Source organism: Dipodomys merriami, unplaced genomic scaffold (assembly GCF_024711535.1).
Source record: "Dipodomys merriami isolate MVZ:Mamm:240054 unplaced genomic scaffold, mDipMer1.0.p SCAF_29, whole genome shotgun sequence".
Taxonomy (NCBI): domain Eukaryota; kingdom Metazoa; phylum Chordata; class Mammalia; order Rodentia; family Heteromyidae; genus Dipodomys; species Dipodomys merriami.
This window is the reverse complement of record NW_027204381.1, coordinates 18,959,535-18,987,309: the sequence shown is the minus strand read 5'-3', so window position 1 is coordinate 18,987,309 and position 27,775 is coordinate 18,959,535. Positions and strand designations below refer to the sequence as shown.

The 27,775-nt window shown below is 45.2% G+C and overlaps 2 protein-coding genes across 4 annotated transcripts in view; one reads left to right on the top strand and one right to left on the bottom strand.

The window, feature by feature from the left end:
- Bace1 (beta-secretase 1) overlaps positions 1-4,977 on the top strand; it is a 28,757-nt gene extending 23,780 nt beyond the window's left edge. The window contains exon 9 of the mRNA XM_070038550.1: positions 506-4,977. Within this exon, the coding sequence (XP_069894651.1) occupies positions 506-747 (242 nt within the window). The 3' untranslated portion in view covers positions 748-4,977. The remainder of the gene's footprint in view (positions 1-505) is intronic.
- Positions 440-27,697, bottom strand: Rnf214 (ring finger protein 214). Of its 3 annotated transcripts, none has more exons than XM_070038547.1 (15): positions 27,607-27,697; positions 25,493-25,593; positions 21,494-22,004; positions 20,342-20,401; positions 15,232-15,372; positions 13,918-14,057; positions 9,337-9,433; positions 9,092-9,180; positions 7,944-8,034; positions 7,646-7,744; positions 6,846-7,222; positions 6,622-6,754; positions 6,317-6,421; positions 5,933-6,028; positions 440-5,098 (listed from the first exon to the last, which is right to left on the bottom strand). In XM_070038547.1, exons 2-15 carry the CDS (start codon positions 25,579-25,581, stop codon positions 5,033-5,035), a joined length of 2,094 nt encoding a protein of 697 aa, XP_069894648.1. In that variant the 5' UTR covers positions 25,582-25,593; positions 27,607-27,697; the 3' UTR covers positions 440-5,032. The 3 variants fall into 3 exon arrangements, with proteins under 3 accessions (XP_069894648.1, XP_069894649.1, XP_069894650.1); XM_070038548.1 differs by having other exon boundaries at positions 27,578-27,622; XM_070038549.1 differs by lacking the exon at positions 27,607-27,697 and adding an exon at positions 26,979-27,022.
- Between the last annotated feature and the right edge of the window lie 78 nt (positions 27,698-27,775).

Below are 27,775 nucleotides of genomic sequence, written 5' to 3'. Positions count from 1 at the left end.
TATCCATATTCTTCAGTTAGGCTACCTGGATCTGTGCGGGAGGTAGGAATACATCCACATGGTGTACAAAGCTGGTATAAGTGCTGTTCTGCTGCCCCTGCCTGAATCGTGAAGCTCTGGGGCAAACCTAGAGCATCAGGAGAAGCTGAGGCATTGAGAAGCCCTGGATGGGGAGGCAGGAAGCTGAGCCTTTAGTTTAGTGAGCTACCCCACAGGGAGGTTGAATGCTAGCAAAGGTGGCAGGATCCACAGCTGGACTTGCACAGTGGCAGGGGAGTTTGCTATGGGTGTGAAGGGCTAGCTTCAGAAGGCCTCTTAGGTATCATACCTAAATGGGGTAAACGGGGAAGGGTGGCTGTCCAATGGCCCTGCGGGAGACGGTCACCTAGCACTGGGTTCCTTGCCTGCCCCCCCCCCCGAAAGGTGAATGAGCAGCCTGCAGGGGTAGGAAGTTCTTTTTATTGTGTGACAATAACAGCTCGCCTCCTATCTGCCCTTTCTCCAGTGCACGATGAGTTCAGGACAGCAGCGGTTGAAGGCCCTTTTGTCACCCCTGACATGGAAGACTGTGGCTACAACATTCCACAGACAGATGAGTCAACCCTCATGACCATAGCCTATGTCATGGCTGCCATCTGTGCCCTCTTCATGCTGCCACTCTGCCTCATGGTGTGCCAGTGGCGTTGCCTCCGCTGCTTGCGCCATCAGCACGATGACTTTGCTGATGACATCTCCCTGCTGAAGTGAGGAGGCCCGAAGGTGGAAGACAGAAATCGCCCAGGACCACATCTGGGTGGTTCGCCTTGGTCACAAGTCGGGGAGACACAGGTGGCCCTAAGGACCCTCAACCACCCACCAAATGCCTCTGCCTTGAAGGAAGAAAAGGGCCACAGGGGGATTCCAGGGCTTGCACCTGTAGGAAACGGAAGGGAAGCAGCAGCACACTGCTAGCGGGAATGCTTTCGGTCACCTCAAACTCCACTTGGGAAATTCTGCTGCTTAAACTTTCAGTGCTGAACTTTTGCCCACCATCCCTTTAGGTTTTCCAACCCAAAGTGTTCTTTCCTTATGTCTGGAAGTACTTGCATCATGCCCAGGCCATCCTAGTGTCTCTGTGGTACCCTGGCAGAGAGAGGGCCAACTTCATTTTTCTGCTGACCTAAGTGAAAAGATGCAGTTTGATATTTGTTTTAGAGATAGGGCCTACAGAAATAAGCCTACACTGGTGCAAAGACTGTTCCTGAATTAAACCAAGAACAATGGGATGGAATATTTGTACTTATGGGGGTGGTCAGAAAGAAAAGCTGGAGGCATAGCTCAGTGGTAGAGCACCTGCCTAGCAAGTGGAAGACCCTGAATTCTAACAGTTACCACCACCACCACCACGACCCCCCCCAAAAAAGAAAAGGAGAATAGAATAAAAAGACAAGGAGCAGTTGAAATGAAAAGCTAGAAAAGGCAGGAACACAACAATTGCCAACCCCAGTTTTAGACCTCATCTCCAAGACACAACTCCACCTCCTAAGATGGTGTGGTTCCCCCAGTGTTCAGTGGTAGAAGTGAGATGGGAAGAAGGCTGACACAAGCCAAAGAGATCTCTTCAGTGAAAAGTACCCACAAGGAAGTTCACATAAATGAATTCCTACCCTATTAATCCCACTTGTCTCTACTTACACCCTTCCTTTCAGGTATGATAGTGGCATTGAGACATCCCAACCACCAGAGCCCAGTTCCCTGTAGGAGAGCACTTGGAATGTAGCAGGGCAGGGTGGACACTGTCTTCCTGATCACAGGCTCACTAACCCCCCCCAACCCCCCATGATGGCTCTTGAGCTTTGTAGCCGAGGTGCTAAAGCTATAGAAAGGAGGCCTCTCCTACCTAATCCTAGTGAACCTTGAAGATTCATTCAACAGGTACAGGGTTGACACCTATAACCTCTACCTGGATTTCTTCTGATTAGTGGTACCAAGTGGTAAGACCTTTAACCCAGTACTGAGCAGTTTCACTGCTTTCTCTCCCTAATGGCCCTATATTTATTTGGCTTATGCATTCACACACTGACTAGTATTGCACCATGAATGTACAGAATAGAAGGCTTTCTCCCTTGGTCTTCAATATCAAGGCCACTTGGAGTAAGAACAGGAGCCTCAAAAAGCTTCTTGTTTTTCTTCTCCATCTTCCCCCACTGAAGGCCACCCTCTTTCCCTATCCTGTTCTCTGTTCCCCACTCCCAGTAGTACATGGGTACCCAGGCTGGTTCTTGGGCAAGGTCATGGGGCCACATTCATTTCCTCTGTCAGTTCAAATACCATGGTTCATGTGAGTGGGAAGGTAGCTGCTGCATAGCCTGTTCCTATCTGGTCTGCACAATGCCTCCAGGTAGGGCACCTGCCAAGGCAGAGGGAAATGTAAGGAGGGCCTCTGGAGTTGCTGGTCTGAGCCAGCTGCCCACAAGCCATAAACCAATAAAACAAGAATACTGAGTCACAGTTTTTATCTGGTTCTCTTCATTCCCACTGCACTTGGTGCTGCTTGACTGATTGGGAACTCCCCATGACTCTAAAAACAAACAGGAAGACTGAAAACTTGTCCACTTCCAGTTCAGACTTACAGTGTAAATCACCTAGAACTGCTGCAGGAAGAAAAGGACACATTCTGCTTTATAGTTCATACCTATGTCGGGGAAAACTGGCTCTTTCCAGGCATAAATCTCAACCTAAACATTAGTAACTCTTGTTGATCTATTGTTTGTGACTTGTTTTGTTCTTTAAAGAAAACTTGCATTTATTTTTCTTTTTACAGTTACTTCCTTTTTACCTTGAATCTATGAATTCTAAGTGTAAAAAAAGATCTTGACAACAGCTTCTTGCTTGTAAAAATATGCATCATATATCTCTATTTTCAAAATTTTATTCCTGAAATGAGATAGTCCCATCTCCACACACTGCGTTTGGGGCCTTCGTCACTGGGTCTGCAAAGCTTGAACTACTGAAGGCCAGTAAGCAGAGGGAGAAAGACCAGAATGCCCAAAGCTTAAGTGTGGCATCTGACTGATCAGGCCTCAACTCCCCATGTACAACTTTCTAGAACACTTGCCCTCCAGCCAGAGTTGGCCTCTCACAGGAAGCAGCTCTGCCCTCCTATTTAGCTCATTTTCTCATTTTTTTTTCTCTCTTTCAGCTTCAAAGGTTGTAATGGGGAAAGAAATAATATTCTTTATGCCAATTTCTGGATTTTCAGGAGACACAGGTAACTCAAGGCTGTGCAAAGTTGAAAGAAGAGAGAAACCTAAGATTGTAAAATAAAAAGTGAATCCTCCAAATGAAAAGAACAAAAGAACTGATCTTCCATTTTGCTACTTTTCCTGTTCCTCTTACTTCTCCTGTTTTCCAAACTGGAGAAAGTAATATTAGTAATAGGCAAAGGAAGTACATCATTTGACCTCTAAAGAGTTGGTACTGAGGCCATTCTAGTTGCCCTACAAGATGATGCCAAGGCAGGCCAGGGAAGTCCAGTTCTTTAGACTGATGCTTGTCAGTAAACCTGGACACATAAGGCAAGAGCAAGAAAATCTGTCTGTGAGCTAACAGGCAAGGATGAGAGACAAAGAGAAAGATGGTAACAAGAACAGAGAATTTAGGTGGATCTGAAAGGAAGTCTTTGCTACCCTGATACATATTACTAGAACCAATGGACTTTTCCAAGACTCAGAATGGGAAAATTTGATTGCTAATAACAGGGATACTGTTCCCCTGGAGCCACTAACACTTTATAGTTACTTGTTTAATTCTAAAAGAGAAGGGAGCTAAAGCTATGTCCTCTAGCAATAAAAAGAAAAAGATTTAAAGCTCTATTAGAGCTATTGCCTTCCCAGGTATAAAACCTAAAAAATGGAAGTGCTTAATAAGCAAAGGTAGAAAAATGACCCAGTTCCACATTAACCATAAAGTCCCACACCACCCTTTTTCATCACTTTGTTTTCTATTTTTCCAGAACAGGAAACATACTATACCCTCGCGTTCCACCTCTTCCCTCCCTTCCCACCCCCCATAGCTTTCTTGCTCCAAAAATTAACCCAGCATCCCAAGATAATATTTGGCAAGTAACTGCACAGACATCTCACCCCAGTGCCTGTCAGGAGCTCACCCAAGGTCACCCAACAACTTGGTTGTAAACCAACTGCCTTAACCTTTGAGGGGTTTTGGGGGTTTAGCCAGACTAGCAGACCAGAGGAATGGGTAGGAGTGAGGACTTCACAAAGCTGCATTTTCAGACCTTGAGTGGAAGCCAAGTCAGTGACCAAAAGGAATGGCTTAGCCTGGGAAAAACCTGTTGGTTGTGCTAATTACTACCCAGGAAATGGGGTGGACAGAAGCTTGTGGGGGAAATGGGACCTGGTTATATTGTTATTCTTGGACTGTGAATTTTGTTGATGTAAAACAATATTCTGTAAACCTGATGTCTATGTATAAATAATGAGCATTAACACAGTAAAATATTCAATGAGAAGTCAAACTACTAGGATTACATTTTTCCCTTCATGAGTCTTATTTTATCTGTTCAGAGTGGAACGGCTACAACACTGAGGCTTCCAGAGGCTCTCCACAAGCAAGGCATCTGGTTGGACAGCAGGTGAGCACCAGGCTGCAAATCTGCACACATGAGCCTTAAGAAAATGGACTAGGGGCTGAGCCAAACCAAAGCAGGATGGCCTTAGAGCGACAGCAGCTTCCTAGATGTATTTGAAAACAGGATATCATAATTTTGAGGCCAAACTAAACAACATCTTCTCTACAATCTGCCTCCCCCAAAAGGACTGCAAGATGAGGGGGAAACAATATTTCTGCGTTATATACATATTTTCATTTACGAACATCTGAATACAGACTTTCTATACACACATTACCTATAGAATAAAAATGTACATGGCATGAGTATATATCACTGTATAAATATAGAGTTTTAGAAATCTCCAACCCGTGCTTCCTGCTCACATCAGTTTCTCCTCTTCTTCCTGCTCAGACAGGTCAGTCATTTAAGAGTTGGACAAAAGGGACAAGTGTCATTTGTGTTGGTCTGGGCCCAGAATTTGATACACTGCAGAGAGAGAGAGAGAGACAGACACACCTCAGGTTTATCTGGAAAGATGAAGGGAAGGACAGAAAGAGGACCGCTAAGCTTCACAAGGTCTAATGCCAAAGTGTCCTGATTGGGGAGACTAGGCGGACTATTTCAATGGCTCTTTACCTCCCCACCCCCAAGAATCTCTACAGCAGGCAAACACATCCTTCTCTCAAGGACTAAGAACACTCAGGGTGCTCATGAGGCTGCTTTTTGTGGAGTAATAATGTGGCTCGCCTCCTCCTTATGATCATTTGGCCTAAGATGAGTTTCACTTCATATCCTTTTATCCCCAACCCTTATTCAGGGCTTTATCAAGAATTTAAGTATCAGTTCAGTTTCTACCTTTTGGAGAAACAAATGAACAAACCAAAATCATTAAGGAATAATGCCCTTGCTGCTGAGAAAACTGTCTCTGCCTAGCAATATACAGAACAGGACCGACCTGGGGGTTAGTGAAGATGTCTTGTTGTGTCAATGGAGCTGCTGATCTCATATTCAGGCTCCCTATCCACTCCTATTGGCTAAACAAATTCTCCTGACAATGTATATTTAAAACAACCACTAGACCTGAGGAGCTACCTTACTGGCAGTTTTCCAGTGCCCTAACGGAACTGAGATGGAAAGAAGCAGATACTAGCTGCAGTAGGCTGCTAGTATCTGCTGATGCTCAAGCTACAATTTACTGAAAACATCGTGATTAGATGTTAATGATGAGAGAACCAATCCAATGCTCAAGAGTAAAATGCTCAAGAGAAATGATCTCAGCTATTGGAAAAGAGTAGACCATGAGGAGTCCATAATACCCACCTCCTTGTGCAATACATGGGTACATGCCATTGGGTGCAGCTCACTGGGCTGGACAAGTTTCTGGCACATCAGACACAGCTTACAAGTGGCTGGAGCCTGCAGAAGAGAGAAGTGATGGTTTGGCCACCAAGGTAGGGAACTCTGGGTCCAACTTGCCTTTATGCCCATAACTACACCTGTTGTTTCCATGTAGATAGAAGGGTCTTACACCAGAAGAAAGAAAAGTCGAAATATAGATTCTTGCCTGAAGTACTTGTATACTCCCAGGAGGGCTACCAACAATGCAGCTAGTGATGGTTTCCTCCTGCAAGGTACCTGCAAACCCACTCCTTCCTTACTCTGAGCTGATGCATACCCTACTGTGCAGAGAAAAAGAGTTATTACCTGTGAAGACCTTCCAGAATATGAAACCTGGGCAGAAGGCAGGAACATTGGGGTACTGATTTGGGTCAATGGGGCAGGATACAAGGCCCGGATCCGACCAAGTGGCTGTGGGTAAAAATAATATAGAGTAAGAGAAGTCTGAGTAACACAGCATGCAGCAGAAAGACATAATTTCCTTCCAACTCCAACAAAGCAAGAAAGTGGAAGAGAAGCCCAGCTATAATGCTTCTTCCACCCCAACTTCTCTGGAGTCTGCCTCTCCACCTTTCAGGTGACCTCCGTTCTTTCAAGGCTACCCATCTTACCTGAGTACTTGCTGCTGCCCGCTCATGCTCTGCCAGCCGTGCAGCTACCAGCTGGATCAGCTCCTCCATGGTCAGGCCAGCCATGGTGGTGCGTGCTGTCTTGATCTGCTGAAGAATGTTGGTCAGCTGGGCCCTAAAAAAGAAAAAGTTGAGGATGGAGACCCCACACTACATCCATGGGGAACAGTCATGAAAATTATGAATGAATCCTTAAATCCACTTACTTATTACACTGTGGGAACCGAGTCAGCAGCTTCTCCAGGATCTTCTCCAGTTTGTCTACTGGTTGGGGTCGGGGAGTTTCAGTAGAAGCCTTAACACCGCCCAAGCCTGGGGGAGGCGGGATGGAGGCGGCAGGGGGCATGTGTGGACTGTGGGGGCTGACAAGGGAACCCAGACCAGGGCTATTTCTCCCATGGGAGCCAGGGAGGGGTGGGGAAGGCTGGTTGGACTGTGACAGGGCAGGGTTCAGGATTGGGAAAGACAAAGAACGAGGATCTGCACTGGGCATAACCATGGGCATTGTGACCTGCCCAATGGAGAAGGGCATCCGAGGAGCCAGGGAGGGACTGGGTTGAAACACTTGAAGCATGAAGTCTGTCTGCAGAGGAAAGAGTGGAAGGCAAGAGAGATAAGAACAAAGTCTAGGAATCTAGAGTAAAAATGAATAAACAACTCTTTACACTAAACAGGAATAGACCCAATAACTTTATAAATAAAGAAAAAGGTAGCAGGGCACCAGTGGCTCACGCCTGTAACCTAGCTACTCATGATTCAAAGTCAGCCTAGGCAGAAAAGTCCCGATGAGACTCATATCAACAATTAACCACTCAAAAACCAGCAGTGGCATTGTAGCTCAAAGTGGTAGAGCACTAGCCTTGAGCAAAAGAGCTCAGGGACAGTGCCCAGGCTGACAAAAAAAAAAAGAAAAAAGAAAGAAAGAAAGAAGAAAAAAGAAAAAGGAGAAGACTCTGACTCTGCCACCAATACAGAAAAGTAGAGTCCCAAATGCCAGTTCTCTTACCTCTGAGGGGGGCGGAGGCAAAGTGGGGGTGGGGATTTGAGGAAGGCTGCTTAGCTTGGCTCCATTCCTCACTAGCTGGATATGACTATTAAATTGGTCCTAGACAAAAAGGAAAAGAAAGAATCATCCTTCACTGTGAATGGAGTGAGTCTCTAAAGAAGCACAACATCCACTCTCATAGAAACCCTGAGCAGCAGGCAGGCCCAAAGTGTAACATAAAGACTGCCTCCCTACTGCCAGAAGAGCTGAAGAACAAACGAACACTGACTAATAGCTACCTGCTACTACACTTACTTACACAGACATTCTTCTTCATCATCCGAACTCCATTCAGTCTTGTTTCCCATTCCTGTTTGGAACGAACTGTTTCCAGTGTTGGAGGAGTTGACCTTTTAAGAAATCCAAAAGGAATTTATGCAATTAAAGAAAATCCCATTCCTGGTTCTGAGAGACAGCAAGAGCTTCTGGGTAATGGGCCTTGAGAGAAGAGGTAGGAACAGGTGCAGGAGCAGCCTAGGAGTCTAAGCCATCTGTCTCATTAAACTCTATTGTCTTTTAAGGCAAATAGTGGAGAGAGAACTACCCAGAGAGAGGGTTGTCTGCCTGAAAATATGCCCCAGGGCTCATCCAAATCCCACAGCAGGAAAAGGAGAAGTGGCTATATAAGACTCAAACCTCCAAAGCCTTTGTTATTTTGACAGCTTGACAGATTGCATTTATTCAAGTGACAGTAATACAATAAAAAGCGCTAAACTCTTTATTTTTTTCTTTTAAATTTTGTTATTAGCCTACATTAGTTATACAGAGGAACAGGGATTTCATTGTTACCTTTCCTCATATTTCAATGTATTCAAATCAATCTCACTACCTCTACCACTCTCCCTGCCTGTATTGTATGGAATTATATTGTACTGAATTGAACTGTACTGTACAATATTATAGAGGCAATGTAGTTTAGACATGTAATCCTAGCTACTCAAGAGGCTGAGATGTAGAGGACAGTGGCTGAAAACCATCTGAGGCAGAAATACTCTGTCTCCAAAATAACTAGCCAAAAAAAAAAAAAAAGCAGAGCTGGAGTTGTATGAGTTCAAATCCTAGTACTACCAAAAATAAATAAAGGCAAAAAACAAACAACCCACTCTAAAAGGAAAGAATGAGAAAGTGTAGAATAATCACTGAGCAATTATAACTGCATAGATAGAAATGGCTTTAAAATTCTCATGAAGATAAGGTAGGTACCAGGATTTCTGGCCTAGGGATTCAAACACCTGTAAACAATGAGTCAAGTGGCACTATGGCTCTAAGTGGTAGAGCATTAGCCTTGAACAAAAAGAACTCAGGGACAGTGCCCAGGCCCTGAGCTGAAGTCCTACTACCCACAAAAACTAAAATAAATAAAACAAGTAAAATAAAATACAGGCTTTAGAATGAGAAAGTACTTACTTGAGGTAAGTAAGATGTAGCTCCGCTTCTTTTTCTGCTTCTTCTAGTTTCAATACTAGCAACTCTTTCCGGCTCTCTAGTGATAAGATCTAAGGAAATCACACATATATACATACATCTCATTAATTTTATACACACAGAACACCTAGATAGTTAAATGCTTATCAGCTATTTAATACTATACCCAAAGCATATACCATTTGGGAGCCCCAAAACAAGACTTTCAAGATGTCAGATTTTCTCACCTCCGCCTTCCAGGCTCGTTCTGTCTCTTCCATGATATTACGATTAATTTCACCATCCTGATTCTTAAGTCTATCCAGTTCCATTTCCCACACTTCCCTGTAGGATAAGAAATAAAAAACATCAAGCAGAAAAGGTCAGATAAGTTGATATTAGGGAAATGAACCCTAAGATATGTATTCAAATGTTTTTTTCTTTCATGCAATTGTTTCTAACATATTTTTTTGGGGGGGGTGGGCCGGTCGTGGGGCCTGAACTCTGGGCCTGGGCGCTGTCCCTCAACTCTTCAGCTCAAGGCTAGCACTCTACCACTTGAGCCACAGTGCCACTTCCGGCTTTTTTCTTTTTGTTTATGTGGTGCTGAGGAATCGAACCCAGGGCCTCATGCATGCAAGGCAAGCGCTCTACCACTGAGCCACCTTCCCAGCCCTGTTTCTAACACATTTATAAGATTATTTCTTTGTTGCTTTGTATGTCCCTCCCCTACAGTATAACCCCTGCTTTCACTGTATTAGATGTCGGTATAATTTGTGGAGGGGAAAAGAAAAAACAAATCGTTTAAATAGGGATAGAGGTGGACCCATTGCAACAATGAGATGTACAAGTCGTTATGTCGAAAACGAACTTTACAACTTTGGTGGGGGCGGGGGGGGGGGGGAGGCTTGGGTAGGGGGTAGGGGGAAGGATGGGAAGGGTTGGGAAGGGGAAACAAAGGAGGAGGCTACAATGCTTGATAAGAAATGTACTCATTATCTTGCCCATATAATTGTAACCCCTCTGTACAGTATTTTCACAATAAAAAAAAATTGAAAATGTTAAAAAAAAAAAAAAGAAATAAAAAACAGGCTGAGTGCAGGTGAAGATGAAAACAATCGGGCTGGGAAGGTGGCTCAGTGGTAGAGCGCTTGCTTTGCATGCATGAGGCCCTGGGTTCGATTCCTCAGCACCATATAAACAAAAAAGAAAAAAATCCGGAAGTGGCGCCATGGCTTAAGTGGTAGAGCGCTAGCCTTGAGCTGAAGAGCTGAGGGACAGCGCCCAGGCCCAGAGTTCAGGCCCCAGGACCGGACCCCCCCGCCAAAAAAAAAAAAGATTAAAACAATGAATGATCTAGAAGGTGACTTAAGATTTTTTTTGGACACAAAATACATGAACTAGTCAGGTACTGGTGGCTCACATCTGTGATCTTAGCTACTCAGGAAGCTGAAATCTAAGAATTATGCCCAGCCTTATCTCCCATTGACCACCAAAAAGCTGGAAGCAGAGCTATAGTTCAAATGGTACAGCACTAATCTTGAGTAAAAAAGCTAAGGGAGGGCTGGGAAGGTGGCTCAGTGGTAGAGTGCTTGCCTTGCATGCATGAGGCCCTGGGTTCGATTCCTCAGCACCACATAAGCAAAAAGAAAAAAGCCGGAAGTGGCGCTGTGGCTCAAGTGGTAGAGCGCTAACCTTGAGCTGAAGAGTTGAGGGACAGCGCCCAGGCCCAGAGTTCAGGCCCCACGACCGGACCCCCCCACATACACACAAAAAAAGCTGAGGGATAGTGTCCAAGCCTTGAGGTTCAAACCTTAAGACTGGCACAAATAGTAACAAACAACACAAGTCTTCAATACCAAAACAATACAAGCAACAAAACTGTTATCAATCACCATTTATAGTTATTCAACCAGAGGGAAAAGAAAATACACATCAAGCTGGCTGCCAGTAGCTCACACCTGTAAATCCTAGCTACTGAAGAGGTTGAGATCTAAGGATTGCGATTTGAAGCCAGCACAGATAGGAGAGTCCATGAGATGCTTATCTCCAATTAAGTACCAGAAAACTGCATGTAACACTGCGGCTCAAAGTGGTAGAACACTAGACTTGAGCAAAAAAGCACCTAGGGCCTGAGCTCAAACCCCACATAAGTATGTATCAACAAGAATCAAATCACAAAGCCCACCTCCCCAGTGCCTACTCTTTAGGAGATCTGTTAAGCTGCCACATGTACACGTCTGGAAATATGCATCATCCTTGCCACATAGACCATGAAAACAAAGCAGAGACCAATGCTGCCGTAGGGCCAGTTGCTGATCACTGTCAATGCTTGCACAGTGTACTGCTCTGCAGTACTCTACGACACTGCTGGGAAAATGGTCACCATGAATGACTGACTCATCTCCACCACACAGTGTGAGACTAGATTCTCAACAGAACAAGTGAGTGCCCTATAGGCTTTCTCCCCAATGTTCTCCTCATAGAAGCTTCCAGTTACTTCTCTCAGACTTGAATACTGATTCAGCAAGTAGCTTACTACTTGTAATTTCACTCTCTCTCACACATTTGCAGAAGCCAAGATTTTCTCAATAAATAAAAGTGCATGTTAGTGAATTTGAGTAAAATCAATACAATATTCAAAGCTAATTTCCAAGCAGCCTATTGTAAGAAATCTGAGAATCTGACCAAATTCTATGCTCACCTGGCTCTTCCTGCAGTACCCAGATGATTCTCTCACGAATAACTTACAATGTTATTTCTAAAATTGCTTTTGGTGGGCTGGGAGCATGGCTTAGTGATAAGAGTGCTTTCTCTAACATGCATGAAGCCCTGGGATCGATTCCTTAGTACCACATAAACACAAAAAGCTGGAAATGGTGCAGTGGCTCAAATGGTAGAGTGCTAGCCTTGAGCACAGAGAGGCTCAGGGACAGAGCCCAGAACCTGAGTTCAAGCCCCAGGACTGGCAAAAAAAAAAGGTAAAATTGCTTTTGGTGCTGAATAACATACATCTTATAATCAGTCAAAATATTCTCATGGCCTAAGCTTGTTTTAAAAACTCAGGTTTTGTTGGGGGGGGGGCGGGGGGAAAGGGATGGTAGGGGAAAAACAGAGGAAATGTACTCATTACCTTACTCATGTAATTGGAACCCATCTGTACAGTATTTTTACAGTAAAAAACAAATTTAAGAAATCTCAGGTTATAAAGCAAGTGAAATAGTGCTAAATGCCAATCAAATTGTTTTGTTTTGAGTACTGGAGTTAAAACTCAGGGACTTGCCCTTGCTAGGCAGGTGCTTTGCTGTTTGATCCACACACCTAGTTATATTAGTTCTTTGTCCAATTCCGTCTTACATTTTTGCCTGGGCTAGCCTGAACTATGATTCTCCTCTTTTTGCTTCCTGCATAGCTAGGATGACAGGTGTGTACCAAGCCCAGGTTTTATTTGTTGAAATGGTGGTCTCATGGACTTTTTGACCAGGCTAGCCTTGAATCTGAGCCTCCAAATCTCTACTTCCATAGAATTACAGGATGCCACCTTAGCTGGCTCAAAATTTTGATCATATTTAGAACTCAACAATTTAATGCTATAATTTTTAATACTTTTTTTTTTGGGGGGGGGGGGGTCCGGTCGTGGGGCCTGAACTCTGGGCCTGGGCGCTGTCCCTCAGCTCTTCAGCTCAAGGTTAGCGCTCTACCACTTGAGCCACAGCGCCACTTCCGGCTTTTTTCTTTTTGCTTATCTGGTGCTGAGGAATCAAACCCAGGGCCTCATGCATGCAAGGCAAGTGCTCTACCACTGAGCCACCTTCCCAGCCCTTTAATACTGTTTTTATTAGCATACATTAGTAGCACAAAGAGATTTGATTGTGATCATTCCATAGATGCATGTAGTGTACTCTGATTAAATTCACCTACTCTATTATATTCCTCCCCCAGCTTCTGCAAACAGAGAGAGAGAGACAGAGAGAGAGAGTGTGTGTATATGTGTATAGATAGCATTATGAAAACAGTTGAAACTTTTTTTTTTATGCCATTTGTGGGGGTTTGCACTCAGGGCCTGAGTGCTGTCCCTGAGCTTTTTCAGTCAAAGCTAGCACTCTACCACTTGAGCTACAACTTCACCTCTGGCTTTTTGGTGATTAACTGGAGGTAAGTCTCACAGACTTTCCTGCCCAGGCTGTCTTTGAACCTTGATCTTCAGAGCTCAGCCTCCTGAGTAGTAGGATTACAGGCGTGAGCCAACGGCACTATCCTTGAAACATTTCTTATGACATAAGGTGTTGAGAATGCCAAGTCACTGGGGAAATTTTACTTGGGTGTTTGTTTTATAACTACAAATACATTAAAAGAAAAGAAATTAGCTGGGCATTGATAGCTCATGCCTATAATCCTAGTTATTCAGGAGTCTGATACCTGAGGACCACAGTTCAAAACCAGCATAAGCAGAAAGTCCATGAAACTCTCATCTCCAATTAACCACCAAAAAGCTGGGGCTCTAGTGGTATAGTGCAAGCCTTCCACAGAAAAGCTATGGGATAGTGCCCAGGCCCTGAGTTCAAGCTTCGGTACTGACACTACAAACAACAAACAAACGAACAACCAACAAACAAAAGCACCAAACACAGAAAAGAAAAAGAAAAGAAGAGAAACTAGCCTGGTGGCATACCCTTGTAATCTCTACACTGGGAGGCTGAGATAACAGACCACAAGTTCCATTCCAGCCTAGGATAAATAGTGAAACATACAAGTGGGACTGGTCCATTATGCATATGTGTGCACATGTGTGTGTAAGGGTTTCATTCTTAACAGTAGCATTACATTACCTTCTGCCTTTCTCACAAAGCTTCTCAATTTCAGCTTTCAGATCCTGCTCCTTCTGCAAAAACTCCTTTTTTTCTTTCTCTATTTTCTTCTTTGTTTCTTCCCGCTTTATGGTCACATCCTGAATAGCCTTCAGTATCTCCTATAGCCCAAACAATTACAGTCACACAAAAGAAGGAAACAAATTTGTTCTTCTGACCTGAAAATCTTTTTCTCTCCCCCTACTTTATTTTTTTTTTGTGGTGCAAGGGTTCAAACACAAGGCCTTACACATGGTAGGCCTTAAATTCACTATGTAGCCCAGGCTGGCCTCAAACTCTCAATCCTCCCACCTCTGTCTTATGAGCGCTGGAATTATAGACCTGGGCCTGACAATACGAATTATGAATAACCTTTCCAACAGGTCATTCACAAATCATATTATTACCACATTTGAAGTTCACTTTACCTCGCGCCCCTGATAACTTACTATATAATGGATCTTTATTTATAATTTCTGAGATTTCTGCCTTGCTTAAAATGACCCCTTACAATGTGAAGTTTTAAATATTTTAATTTTTTTTGTTTTTATAGGTGGATTTTTAATCCACTTGGAACTATAATTTTTACATCTGAGACAGGAGAGTAAACAAGTATTTCCCAGGTAGTTAACTTAAAGCATATTAAATAAATCACTTTTTTCTATATGAACAAAATAGAACTAAGAGTTTAAACAAGAGGATACAAAGCTTCTTTGTATCCTTAAGCTGGGCATGATGGTACATGCCTAATTTGGTACTCAAGAGCTTAAAGCAGGAGAGTTCAAGCCTAGCTTGGGCCACACAGCTAGACCCTGTCCCATACAACAGCAGCAACAACAATCATTAAGAAGTAAATACTGAACTGGGTATATATAAAACACATATGGGCTTTGTGCTAGTGGTTCACACAATCTTAGCTACTCAGGAGGCTGAGATCTGAGGATTGCAGTTCAAAGCCAGCCCAGGCAGAAAAGTCTGTGAGAATCTTATCTCCAATTAACCACCAGAAAACCAAAGTGGCACTGTGCCTCAAAGTAGTAGGGTGTTAGCCTTGAGTGAAAAAACTTAGGGTCAGGCCCTAAGTTCAAGTCCCATGACACACTTAAAAAAAAAAAAAAAGTAAATACTGATTTTCTTTTTCTAGTGACTCAGAAACATACTAAAAGTCTGATATTATTCACTGACAACTTAATTTTTATTTGATTTGTTTTTCTTTTTCTCCTTTGCAGTACTAGGAATCAAACCAATGGCCTGAGTTATATCTTCAGATGAACAATTCAAATATAAGCAAAATACCTGGTGATTCTTCATTTCTTCCTCTCTCCTTTGCTGCAGTTGTTTTAGTTGCACTTGGAGCTGATTCTCCACCTGTCTCTGCTTGTCCAGGACTTCCTGGTAACGTTCCTTCAACAGAGTTCTTTCTGTCATCATTTTGTCCTGTTGGAAAAGCACAAGAAAAGCTAATTCCCAATTTAATAACAAGAAATAACGACCCAGTGGCTGTCAAGAATGTTATAAAGAGCTGGACACCAGTGGCTCAAACCTATAATCCTAGCTACTCAGGAGGCTGAGATCTGAGGTCTGCAGTTCAAAACTAGGCTGAGCAGGAAAGTTTGTGAGGCTCTTATCTCTAATTAACCAACAAAAAGCCAGAAGAGGAGCTGTGGCTCAAGTGGTAGAGTGCCAGTATGAGTAAAAGCTAAGGAAGAGCCGGTACGGGTGGCTTACGCCTGTAATCCTAGCTACTCAGGAGTCTGAGATCTGAGGATCATGGTTCAGAGCCAGCTCGGGCAGAGAAGTCTGTGAGACTGCCGGGTGTTGGTGGCTCACACCTATAATCCTAGCTACTCAGGAGGCTGAGATCTGAGGATATCAGTTCAAAGCCAGCCAGGGCAGGAAAGTCCATGAGACTGTGATCTCCAATACACCACTAGAAAACTGGAAGTGGTACTGTGGCTCAAGTGGCAGAGAGCTCGCCTTGAGCTGAAGAGCGCAGGGACAGCACTCAGGCCCAAAGTTCAAGTTCCAAGACTGACAAAAAAAAAAAAAAAATTAAAAAAATTAAAAAATTAAAAAAACAATGTCTAAGGAAGAACAGGGCCCAGGCCCTGAGTGCAAGCCCTACCCTAGTCACATACAGGTGCAGACAAGTACACATGAACACACACACATATCTTTTTTTTTTTTTTGGGGGGGTGGGGGGTGGGGTCTGGTCGTGGGGCCTGAACTCTGGGCCTGGGCACTGTCCCTCAGCTCTTCAGCTCAAGGCTAGTGCTCTACCACTTGAGCCACAGCGCCACTTCTGGCTTTTTTTTCTTTTTGCTTATGTGGTGCTGAGGAATCAAACCCAGGGCCTCATGCATGCAAGGCAAGCGCTCTACCACTGGGCTACCTTCCCAGCCTCCCCCCACACATATCAAACAAGCAAACAAAACATTATAAAGAATTCTATCACTGCACTAACCATATGTAGCTATCTTGAAATTAAATACGATTAAAAAAAAAATCCAGGCCTCAGTAGCCCCACTTTAAGTGTTCAAAAGCCACATTTGACTAGCGAGTACCATCCCCAACAGCACAGATGAAAACCATCCCCAGAGCTGGAAAGGTAGCTCAGTGGTGAAGTGCTTGCATTGCAAGCATGAGGCCCTGGGTTCAATTCCTTAGTACCACTTAAGCAGAAAAAGCTGGAAGTGGCACTGTGGCTCAAGTGATAGAGCGCTAGCCTTGAGCTGAAGAGCTCAGGGACAGAGTTCAGGCCCACAACCAACAAAAAAAGAAAGAAAGAAAGAAGAAAACCATTCCCATCACAGCAGAAAGTCCTATTACACGACACTACTCTATTTTTTTATTTATTATTATTTTTTTTTTTTGTTGGTCGTGGGGCTTGAACTCTGGGCTTGGGCGCTGTCCCTGTGCTCTTCAGCTCAAGGCGAGCGCTCTACCGCTTTAGCCACAGCGCCACTTCCGGTTTTCTGGGGTGTGTGTGTGGGGGGGGTTATTGGAGATAAGAGTCTTTCCTGCCCAGGCTGGCTTTGAACCTCGATCTTCAGATCTCAGCCTCCTGAGTAGCTAGGATTACAGGCATGAGCCACTGGCTCCCAGCTATGACACCATCCTAAAGCAAGGCTGAGCCAAACTCATCTACTGGACAGCCATTGCCTGTCTTTTTTTGTTGTTGTTCTTTATTTGTGTTTGTTGTTTAGTGCTGTATATGAAGCCCGGGGCCTTGCATTCGCTCAGTCTTAAGATCAGGTCCCTAGACCTCTTCGGTAGATCTGACAAACTATCGCTTCCTCTTATCGTTCAGAGCAAGGGTTAGCAAGTGTTTTCCGTAAAGTGTCAAATAGGAAATATTTTGGCTTCTGTGGGCTCAGTGCCCTTGGTGTAACCAATCCATTCAGCTGTTACAGTTGGAAAGACCCTGTAAACCAATGGGCGTGGCTGTGTTACAGTAAAAATGTCATTAACAAAATAGTAGGTCTGGGAGTGGCTCATTGGCACAGCACTTGCCTAGTGTACCCAAAGACCTGGGTTCAATTTCCAGCACCACAAAAAAAAAAAAAAAAAAAAATACAACCACACATACATAGCATAAGGCAACCTGTGGAGAGGTTTAAACTGAGACCATTAAACCAAGTTTGTTCATCAGCAGATTACTATTTTCAAAGAAAAGGAAATTTCCAGAATATGGAAAAACTTACCATATCATGACCATAAAAAATAGGCCCTCAAGATGATTTAGCTTTGGGATAAACTAGTCTGCAGTCCACGCTCTGAAATGTGACTACAGCTACCCACACAGCTGTTTCCTCAGCTCAAATCTCTGCAGGAATTCTCAATCTGGAGTCTGTAGACAGCCCTTGGGATCTTTGAGTTTCATGTAGGGGTGCGTGTGTGTGCATGCATGTGCACGTGTTTATTTTACTGAATAAGTATTCACAGATTTCAAGATTCTGAAAGAGGCCCTGCACTTAAGAAAAGTTAAAGTTTGAGAGGCAGTCACTCAAACTAGTAGTTAAGAGGATTCTTTTCCTTTTAACCACAACCTTCCCTTTGTCTCATGGTACCTCCCTTGTCCATGATACATGCTTAAACAGCACAGGAGAAGGGGAAAAGTGTTCACATCATGGAAAGAAGTCTATTAGCACATATAGAATAGCACATACTATTAGCACACAGGAATAGACACACTAAAGGCATACAGTAAATCACTTAATCCACTGTTACTTTGTTCCTAGAACCGGAAGTAACAGTTTGAATTGCAAGTAGTTGGCTGATGACCTTAAATATATGGAAAGGGGAGAAAATAAACAAGTCTAGGGATATAGCTGATTGGTAAAGTGCTTTCAAGAAAGAAAGAGAGGGATGGAGAAAGGAACAGAAGAAGAATATAAACAGTGACATGGCACAGGCCTATGACACTTATGAGATAGAGGCAGAAGGATAAAGAGTCCAGGGTTCTAGCTTGACCTAAATAAGACCCCACCCTAAAAATAAAAAAGGACTGGGGTGTGACTCAAATGATAGAATGTTTGTCTAGAAAGTGTGAGGCTCTCAGTTCAAACTCCAGTATTATCAAAGAGAAAAAAAAAAGGAGCTAAACAGAACCCACATTTCTTATACTGCCATCAAGCTTAACACCCACCTGAGCAGGAAAAGTCCATGGGACTCTTCATCTTTTTTTTTTTTTTTTTTTGTCGGTCGTGGGGCTTGAACTCTGGGCCTGGGCGCTGTCCCTCAGCTCTTCAGCTCAAGGCGAGCGCTCTACCACTTGAGCCACAGAGCCACTTCCGGTTTTCTGGTGGTTTATTGGAGATAGGAGTCTCATGGTCTTTCTTGCCCGGGCTGGCTTTGAACCGCGATCCTCAGATCTCAGCCTCCTGAGTAGCTAGGATTACAGGCGTGAGCCACCAGCGCCCGGCTGGGACTCTTCATCTTTAATAAACTACTCCCAAGGGGCTGGGAAGTTGGCTCAGTGGTAGAGCGCTTGCCTTGCATGCCTGAGGCCCTGGGTTCGATTCCTCAGCACCACATAAGCAAAAAGAAAAAAGCCGGAAGTGGCGCTGTGGCTCAAGTGGTAGGGCACTAGCCTTGAGCTGAAGAGCTGAGGGATAGTGCCCAGGCCCGGAGTTCAGGCCCCACAACTGGACCAAAAAAAAAATAAAATAAACTACTCCTAAGGGGCTGGGAAGGTGGCTCAGTGGTAGAGTGCTTGCCTTGCATGCATGAGGCCCTGGGTTTGATTCCTCAGCACCACATAAACACAAAAAGCTAGAAGTGGGCACTGTGGCTCAAGTGGTAGAGAGCTAGCCTTGAGCTGAAGAGCTCAGGGACAGTGCCCAGGCCTAGCATTCAAGCCCCACAACCAACAAAAATATAAAAAATAAAAAATAAAATAATAATAAACCACTCCCCCAAAAACAAGTTAGAAAGGCAGCTGTGGCTCAAGTGGTAGAGTGCTATCCTTGAGCAAAAGCAGCTCAGGGCCAATACCCAGGCCTTGAGTTCAAGTCCTAGGACTGCTATAAAAAAACAAAACACTGACAAAATGGGACATGTGAGGTGGAATATACCAGGATGACAGGATAAAAGACTGGAAAGAAAAAGTACACATGAAAAGAATGGTAAAAACCTGTGCAGATGTTTCACTGCAAGGCTCAGACTAGATGGAGAGTGGGTCTCTGTGGGAGGGATGTGGGTTGGTGGGCGTCTGTGGGAGGAATGCAGGGTGGTGGGCATCTGTGGGAAGAATGAGGGATGGTGGGCGTCTGTGGGAGGGATGTGAGGTGGTGAGTATCTATGGGAGGGATGTGGGATAGTGGGCATCTGTGAGAGGGATGCAGGGTGGTGGGCGTTTGTGGGAGGAATTTGAGGTGGTGAGTATCTATGGGAGGGATGTGGGATGTGGGTGTCTGTGGGAGGGATGTGGGATAGTGGACATCCATGGGAGAGATGTGGGAGTAGTAGGCATCTATGGGAGGAATGCAGGGTAATGGGCATCCGTGGGAGGGATGCCGGGTAGTGGATGTCTGTGAGAGGGAGGAAGCCTAAGTTTCTGGAGTCAGCAAGTAGAAGTGGACCATCCATAAGAGATTTTTAGGGGGAGGGGACAGTCCTGGAGCTTGAACTCAGGGTCTGGGTACTGTCCCTGAGCTCTCTGTGCTCAAGGCTAGAGCTCTACCACTTGAGCCACAGGGCTACTTCTGGCTTTTTCTGAGTGTTTTTTTAGAGATAAGAGTATCATGGACTTTTCTGCCTGAGCTGGCTTTGAACCAGTTGTCAGATGTCAGCCTCATGAGGAGCAAGGAATAAAGGCAACCAGCACCTGACTCCATGAGGGATTTTATAAATGAGATTCCTACACATTTTCCAACTTTGATAATAACAATGACACTTTACTTACCAAATTCTTTTCAATATCTTGATCTGTGTTTACCTCTGAATCCGTCGTCTTAAAGTCAGTCTATAAAGGAAAAAATAGTACATTCAGAACTTTAGAAGAGGCAGAATTATTCTATACTTTTTTTTTTTCCAGTTGTGAGGCTTAAAACTCAGGGACTGGGCACTGTCTCTGAGCTCTTTTGCTCAAGACTAGTGCTCTACACCATTTTGAACCCCAGCACCACTTCCAGGTTTTGAGTGGTTAATTGGAGATAAGTTTCATGGGGATTCTCTGCATGGGCCAGCTTCTAATTGCGATCTAATCCTCAGATCTCAGCCTCCTGAGTAGCTAAGATTACAGCCGTGAGCCACCGGTGCCTGGCTTATTCTATATTTTCATTTAAAAATTTGCCTCAAACAACTAAGATACTTTACCAACTTCACTGTGAGTGAAGCAAGGCAGTTCTGGCAAATGGACACCAATATCTACATTTGTACCAATCATTCAGCTCACAAGAAAGCCTAATCAAGAGCCAGGTGCTGGTGGCTCACGCCTATAATCCTAGCTACTCAGGAGGCTGAGATCTGAGGATCACAGTTCAGAGCCAACCTGGGTAAGAAAGTCTGTAAGACTCATCTCCAATTAACCACCAGAAAACCGAAGTGGTGCTGTGGCACAAGTGGTAGAGCGCTCACCTTGAGATGAAGAGCTCAGGGACAGTGCCCAGGCCCTGAGTTCAAGCTCCAAGACCACCACCAACAAAAAAACTAATCAAGACCAACACTTAGCTATCCCCAACAACCTACTGTGCCCATAGATCTTCCTATGACAGAGCTCTGCAATTAGAAGGCATGACACACTGTACTAAAAGGTAGGTTATGGAATTAACATGTGAGGATAAAGATCGGACATAGAAATGCTTATGACAGGGACCTATATACCACTTATTCTCAGAGCCCATGAAATTTTGACTGCTGTAAGAACTGATACTGGCTAGTGACTTATTTCTACGCTAGAATCAAGTCCCTGTATGGCAAATGTATGAAAGCAGCATGATGGCTGCTAGCATGAAACAGGACAGTACAGTTCTCCACAAATATGCAGAAGTGTTGCCTGCCCGCAATGTTCCCCCCAGCTCAATTCCATTCTAGTAGTGGAAACTTGATGTTCAACCTGCACAGCAATGTTCTGAGAAAGCTTCAGGGAAGAGCTGTCCTGATCATCCTCCGGCTCCACTTGGACTCCTTCAACCCCATTTGCTGGAGGCACTCCAGGTCGGAAATCCAAGCCTGTGTCTCTGCTAGCTTCTTTTAGGATGGAGGCTTGTGGGGATTTCTCTTCTGAACAATTCCTGGAGGCAAGCTGCTTTGTATGGCACCCTGCCTTAAGAGACCGAGTGACTGGATGGAAGCTCTCCTGGAGGCTCATGTCTCCTTCCTCTCCTGCTGTGGTGGCCAAGTCCTTCAAATCAGACTGAGAGCCACTGCCAGAAAGACAAAGGGCTGTGGCTACCAAGTTCTCTCCTAAAGCCTCCTGGTGTGCCACTGCAGGGTCACCCACTGATGAACCAGGATTCTGCTCGGGGTGATCCACACGTACATTTCTGTTATTCTCCTTCATTATCATGTGGCTATTTACAGTTGATGGAGGCGAGTTCTTCTGCTTCTGTGGAGGGTCTTTGGGGCTGTCAAAAACACAATATGAAAATGAATTATACAACTTGTGGTGGGGACAGGAGGGAAAAACAGAGAGAGCAAGGGAAGGGATGAACTGTCCAAAAGGAAATGTACTCCTTTCCTGACTTATGTAACTTATGTAACTGACCCCCTCTGTATATCACCTTTATAGTAACAATCTGAGGATCATGGTTCAAAGCCAGCCTGGGCAGGAAAGTCTGTGAGACTCTTATCTCCAAATAACCACCAGAAAATCAGAAGTGGTACTGTAGCTCAAGTGGTAGAACACTCACCTTAAGGTGAAGAGCTCAGGGACAGCACCTAGGCCCAGAGTTCAAGCCCCATGACTGACAAAAATAAATTAATTAAATAAAAATTTAAAACAAAAATAAAATGAACTATACAACTGTGGGTGGGGACAGGAGGGAAAAAATGAGAGGAAGAGGTAACATTGTCCAAAAGGAAATGTACTCTTTACCTGACTTATGTAACTTATTTTTATTTTTTTTGTCGGTGGTAGGGCCTGAACTCTGGGCCTGGGCGCTGTCCCTCAGCTCTTCAGCTCTAGGCTAGCGCTCTACCACTTGAGCCACAGCACCACTTCCATGTAACTTTTTTTTCGCCAGTCTTGGAGCTTGAACTCAGGGCCTAGGCACTGTCCCTGAGCTGTTTTTGCTCAAGGCTAGCACTCTACCACTTGAGCTACAGCTCCACTTTCAGCTTTTTCTGTTTAGGTGGTACTGAGGAATCGAACCCAGGGTTTCCTGCATGCAAGCACTCTACTACTAAGCCACATTCCCAGCCCAACTTACATAACTTTAACCCCCTCTGCACACCACCTTTATAATAACAATTTTAATTTTTTATTTTTATATATAATATAGAAGGTGAAATGTTTCTGTGCTGGGGGGTGCAGTTCAGTGGAATGGCTGCCTGTATGCACGAGGCACTGAGTTCTATTACTAGCACCACAAAAAAGACGTTTCTCTTTTCTCCCGATGTTAACAAAGATTAACTAGAGAATGAACTAACTTTTCAGATGAATACAACTGGTCTACATAAACCCTCTCAATCACCAGAACGAAGATGTTTCTATCCAATAATCTTCATCTCATAAGCAGGGAATCTAGCTCGGTGGGTGACAGTCTATAGGAACTATCTCAACATAAATGACCTTGAAGACCCCAAGAAATTTTGAGGGCCAATTTGAAGAACTTTGGAGCAAACTAATAAAAACAAAATGATGCTAGTCAATGTCTGATTATAAGAATTTATTTACAGGGGCTGGGAAGGTGGCTCAGTGGTAGAGCGCTTGCCTTGCATGCCTGAGGCCCTAGATTTGATTCCTCAGCACCACATAAGCAAAAAGAAAAAAGCCGGAAGTGGCGCTGTGGCTCAAGTGGTAGAGCGCTAGCCTTGAGCTGAAGAGCTGAGGGACAGCACCCAGGCCCAGAGTTCAGGCCCCACGACCGGACCCAAAAAAAGAATTTGTTTACAAATATTTGTGAATAAAATATTAACTTACAAATACTGTTGGGTTTGGGGGGTTATTTTTTGCTTTTGGGGGCACCAATCCTGGAGCTTGAGCTCAGAGCCTGGGCACTGTCTCTGAGGCTAATGCTCTACCTACCACTGGAGCACAGCTCCACTTCTGGCTTTTTTTGGTGCTTAATTGGAGACAAGAATCTTACAGACTTCCCTGCTAGGCAGGCTTCCAACTGCCATCCTCAGAACTGAGTCTCCTGAGTAGCAAGGGTTACAAACGTGAACAACTGGCACCTGGCTAGGAATACTGTTTTTATTTTCATAATTCATAAAAGTAATTGTCCTTCAGACCCATTATACAAATTTTTGACCACAATTAATTTCATAACTCAACAGTTTTCCAGAGCATAGCATCACTTCATGCTGTCAAAAGCACCATTTTGAATCCAAACAGAAGTTGTCAATAGAAAATGTATCCTAGACAGCAAGTAACAGAAAGATTTAACATTGGGATGATTACTTTGTTGTTTATCACAGACAGTGTACTGCCTTCACTTCCTGTTCCCCAACTGAGGGATCAGACCCAGAACTTGCACATTCTCTAGGCATCCTCTCCACAGAGCTTCTCACCCAGACAAAGCATTGATTTTTAAAGAGATTTTTTTAAATGATATTTACAATGATACCCAACATTGACAAAAGTCTTTCACTCAGGAGTTTAATCCCGTTAAATTTCTTTTCTCTCCACGTTGTAGCACTGATTGAGGCTGCAGGTCAACGTATGTCTTTCCTTAACAGTATCTGTTCAAAATAAAACAACTGCTGGGCACTGGTGGCTCACATCTATAATCCTAACTACACAGGAGGCTGAAATTAAGGACGGTAGCTTATTTAAAGTCAGACCAGCAGATAAATCCATGAAATACCTATCTCTAATTAGCCACCAAAAAGCTGGAAGTGGGGCTATAACTGGAATGATAGAAGTACCAGCATTTAAAAAAAATTTCTAAAAAGGCTCCCCAGTCCTGAGTTCAAGCCCCAGTACAGCCTCACACAGGCAGGCACACACACACACACACACACACACACACACACACACACACACACACACACACACACACACACACACACACACACACACACACACACACCGTACGTATAGTACAGCCTCACACAGGCAGGCACATACATGCATGCACGCACGCACGCACGCACACACACACACACACAGAACAAAATGCATACATTAAGCAATAGACCATATAAGTAAAAATGTACGTATATCTAACTATATAACGAGTATGAATTTGATAAATAAACCTATGGTTAAATGAACATACAGTCTATGTTACAGAGGAAATATTTTGATGGACTGATGGTTATAGTCTGACAGCTTTATCCAATAAATACATAGCATGCCTGCTGAACATCAGAGGCTGTGTTGAGTACCAGAATTACAAAGCTAGGCAATCCCTTCCTTTAAGCTTAATCTAAGCCAAGTGCTGTGGCTCATGCCTGTAAGCCTAGTTACTCAGGAGGCTGAGATCTGAGGACCAGCTCCAGTAGGAAACTCTCATCTCCAATAAACTACTAAAAAAAAAAAAAAAAAAGCCAGGGGCTGGGAAGGTGCGCAGTGGTAGAGAGCTTGCCTTGCATGCACAAGGCCCTTGGTTAGATTCCTCAGCACCACATAAGGAGAAAAAGCCAGAAGTGGTGCTGTGGCTCAAGTGGTAGAGTGCTAGCCTTAAGTTGAAGAGCTGAGGGACAGCACCCAGGCCGAGAGTTCAGGCCCCACGACCGGCAAAAAAAAAAAAAAGCCAGAAGTACAATTGTGGCTCAAGTGACAAAGTACTATCCCTCAGTAAAAAAGTTAAGGAACAGCACCCAGACCCTGAGTTCAAGCCTCAGGCTCAGCACCAAAACAACAAAACTCAATCTACTACAGTGCAGTTACAACCACAAAATCACGAAGAGGTAGAATGAGCTACAGAGTCATGAACCCACACATTACCTTAGAGCATCAGGGAGCCCTTCATCTGATTTGGATTCTGGAGGACTAGGGGCATTGGCCCCAAGTCCAGCTACCTCAGAAGCCGCCATGGTGCCCTGTACCTTCAGAAACAAATGACAGGGTACAAGTTTCAAAAGTTTAATAAACTTATCAACCCCCCCAACCAACGTCCACACAACAGAGTTCTTTCAATAGTTACAAAGAAATATTCATGGGCTGGGAAGGTGGCTCAGTGGTAGAGCGCTTGCTTTGCATGCCTGAGGCCCTGGGTTCGATTCCTCAGCACCTCGTAAGCAAAAAGAAAAAAGCCAGAAGTGGCGCTGTGGCTCAACTGGTAGCACGCTAGCCTTGAGCTGAAGAGCTGAGGGACAGCGCCCAGGCCCAGAGTTCAGGTCCCCGACTGGACCCCCCCCCAAAAAAAAATTCATTTAATAAGAGACAGTATTAAAGGAGCTACTGCACACAATTAAGTCCTGGGGGGCACCGAGCCTCAGAATCCATCTTTCTTTTTAAATAGGAGTCTGTGCAAAGCTTTTGTTTTCTCTTTTGGCAGAAATATAATCAGTTAAAATAGATTTTTGCTGGGAGCTTATAGAGAATGCCTGTATTCCTAGTATTCAGAAGACTGAGATCTGAAGATCTTGGTTTAAAGCCAGCCAAGGCAGGAAAGTCCATAAACTCTTATCTCCAGTTTAAAAATAACAGATGTGGAGGTGTGACTCATATGGTAGAGCACTTGAGTTAAAAAGCTGAGGGAAAGCACCCAGGCCTTGAGGTCAGGCCCTGGTACAAGCACAAAAAATAGACAATAATTGGTGAGAATCTTCTAAACAGCTCACGTATCTACCATGTCTACTACCATTTATAAATGAAGAACTGTTGATCCAGTATCAATAAAGTCTTATGCCTTACGTCACTTTGTGGCTGTTACATTCAAGGCATTTTCCATTAATTTAAGTGAAGTTTTTCGAAGGTTTTTTGCGAGAACAAGCAATACCATATTGAGCAATCCCCAGTGTCTTTTATCCATCAATGTAATGATGCCCACAGCCTGAGCAAAGTACAGGCTCTTCTGGGCTAACACAGTGGTGCAAAAAAGGATGAGACTTGGTAACCTAGCAGAAAACTGAGAAGCTAAAAACATATGATAAGGGAACCCAGGCAGCTTTATTATTAAATCAAAAGATCATCCTTTCCGCTGCAAGACAAACTCATAGCTTTCTATGGAGAGATGGAGAAAAAAAAAGCAAACCCCCCAAAAAACAAAACACAAAACAGCCTTGGGAGTGGGGCTGGATTCCGTGGTTATTTTGATAGCATCACAGGTAAACCCTCAACCTTGAAAGACGCACAGAGCAGGCGGGGAGACGTGGCTGGCTCAACCCTGAAGACAGCCTCAGTTTCCCTCTTTACACAAAACACAGAATCGACGCCGCCCCGCCCCGCGACAACTCCCCCCTCCCACTCCCCGCAAAACAAAAATCACCCTTTGCTGCTCTCACAGAGGCAAACATCCTGCCTCGACAGTCCAGTGTCGGGGGTCACCGGTGCCCCATCCACAAAGCCCCAGGACAAGGGTCACAGGCCACACGGCCGCGGGCGAGGGGCGGGGGGCCGAGCACGGCCGGCGGGGACCCCGGCGCGCCCCGCAATCCCGCGGCCCGGGGTAGGGGGGGGTAGGGGGGACAGCGGGGCCCGCGGCGCGGGGACAGCCGGGGGACAATGGGGCCGGCCCGCGCCGGGGGTCGCGACCACCCTCCACGGACCCCCGCCTCGCCCGCCCTCCGCTCCCACGCGCCCGTGGGCCAGGCTCCCCGCCCCCTCACGACCCCCGCCTCAGGCCCCGCAGCCCCCCCACGCTCCCCCACGACCCCCCGCCTCAGGCCCCCACGGCGACCCCCGCCTCAGGCCCCGCAGCCCCCCCACGCTCCCCACGACCCCCCGCCTCAGGCCCCGCAGCCCCTCCACGCTCCCCCCGCGACCCCCGCCGCCTCGGCCCCCGTCCCCTCAGCCCCAACACGTCCCCCCCCCCCCCCGCCTCCCCGCCGCAGCACCCCCCCGCCCGGCGCGCCGCCCCGCACACACCTCCCGCGCCGCGCCCCTCGAGGACGCACCTGAGGCGGGCGGAGCGGGGGGAGGGGGCGGCCGGCCGCGGGGGGAGGGGTCGAGCACGGCCCGCGCGCGTGACACCGCCCACTTCCGGCGGCACGAGCGGAGGGGGCGGGGCCCGGGTGGCTTCAGGAGAGGCCGCGGCGGCCGCGCGCCGCCCCCGACGGCGCCCCC

Bases quoted from the DNA above. Each gene is read 5' to 3' on its own strand.
- Rnf214 (XM_070038547.1), bottom strand. From the start codon at position 25,581: ATGGCGGCTTCTGAGGTAGCTGGACTTGGGGCCAATGCCCCTAGTCCT. The intron at 9,181-9,336 runs GTGAGAAAATCT...TGATTTCCTTAG, and splicing joins AACGAGCCTGGAAGGCGGAG to ATCTTATCACTAGAGAGCCG. The intron at 8,035-9,091 runs GTAAGTACTTTC...ATTTCTTAAAAG, and splicing joins CTACATCTTACTTACCTCAA to GTCAACTCCTCCAACACTGG.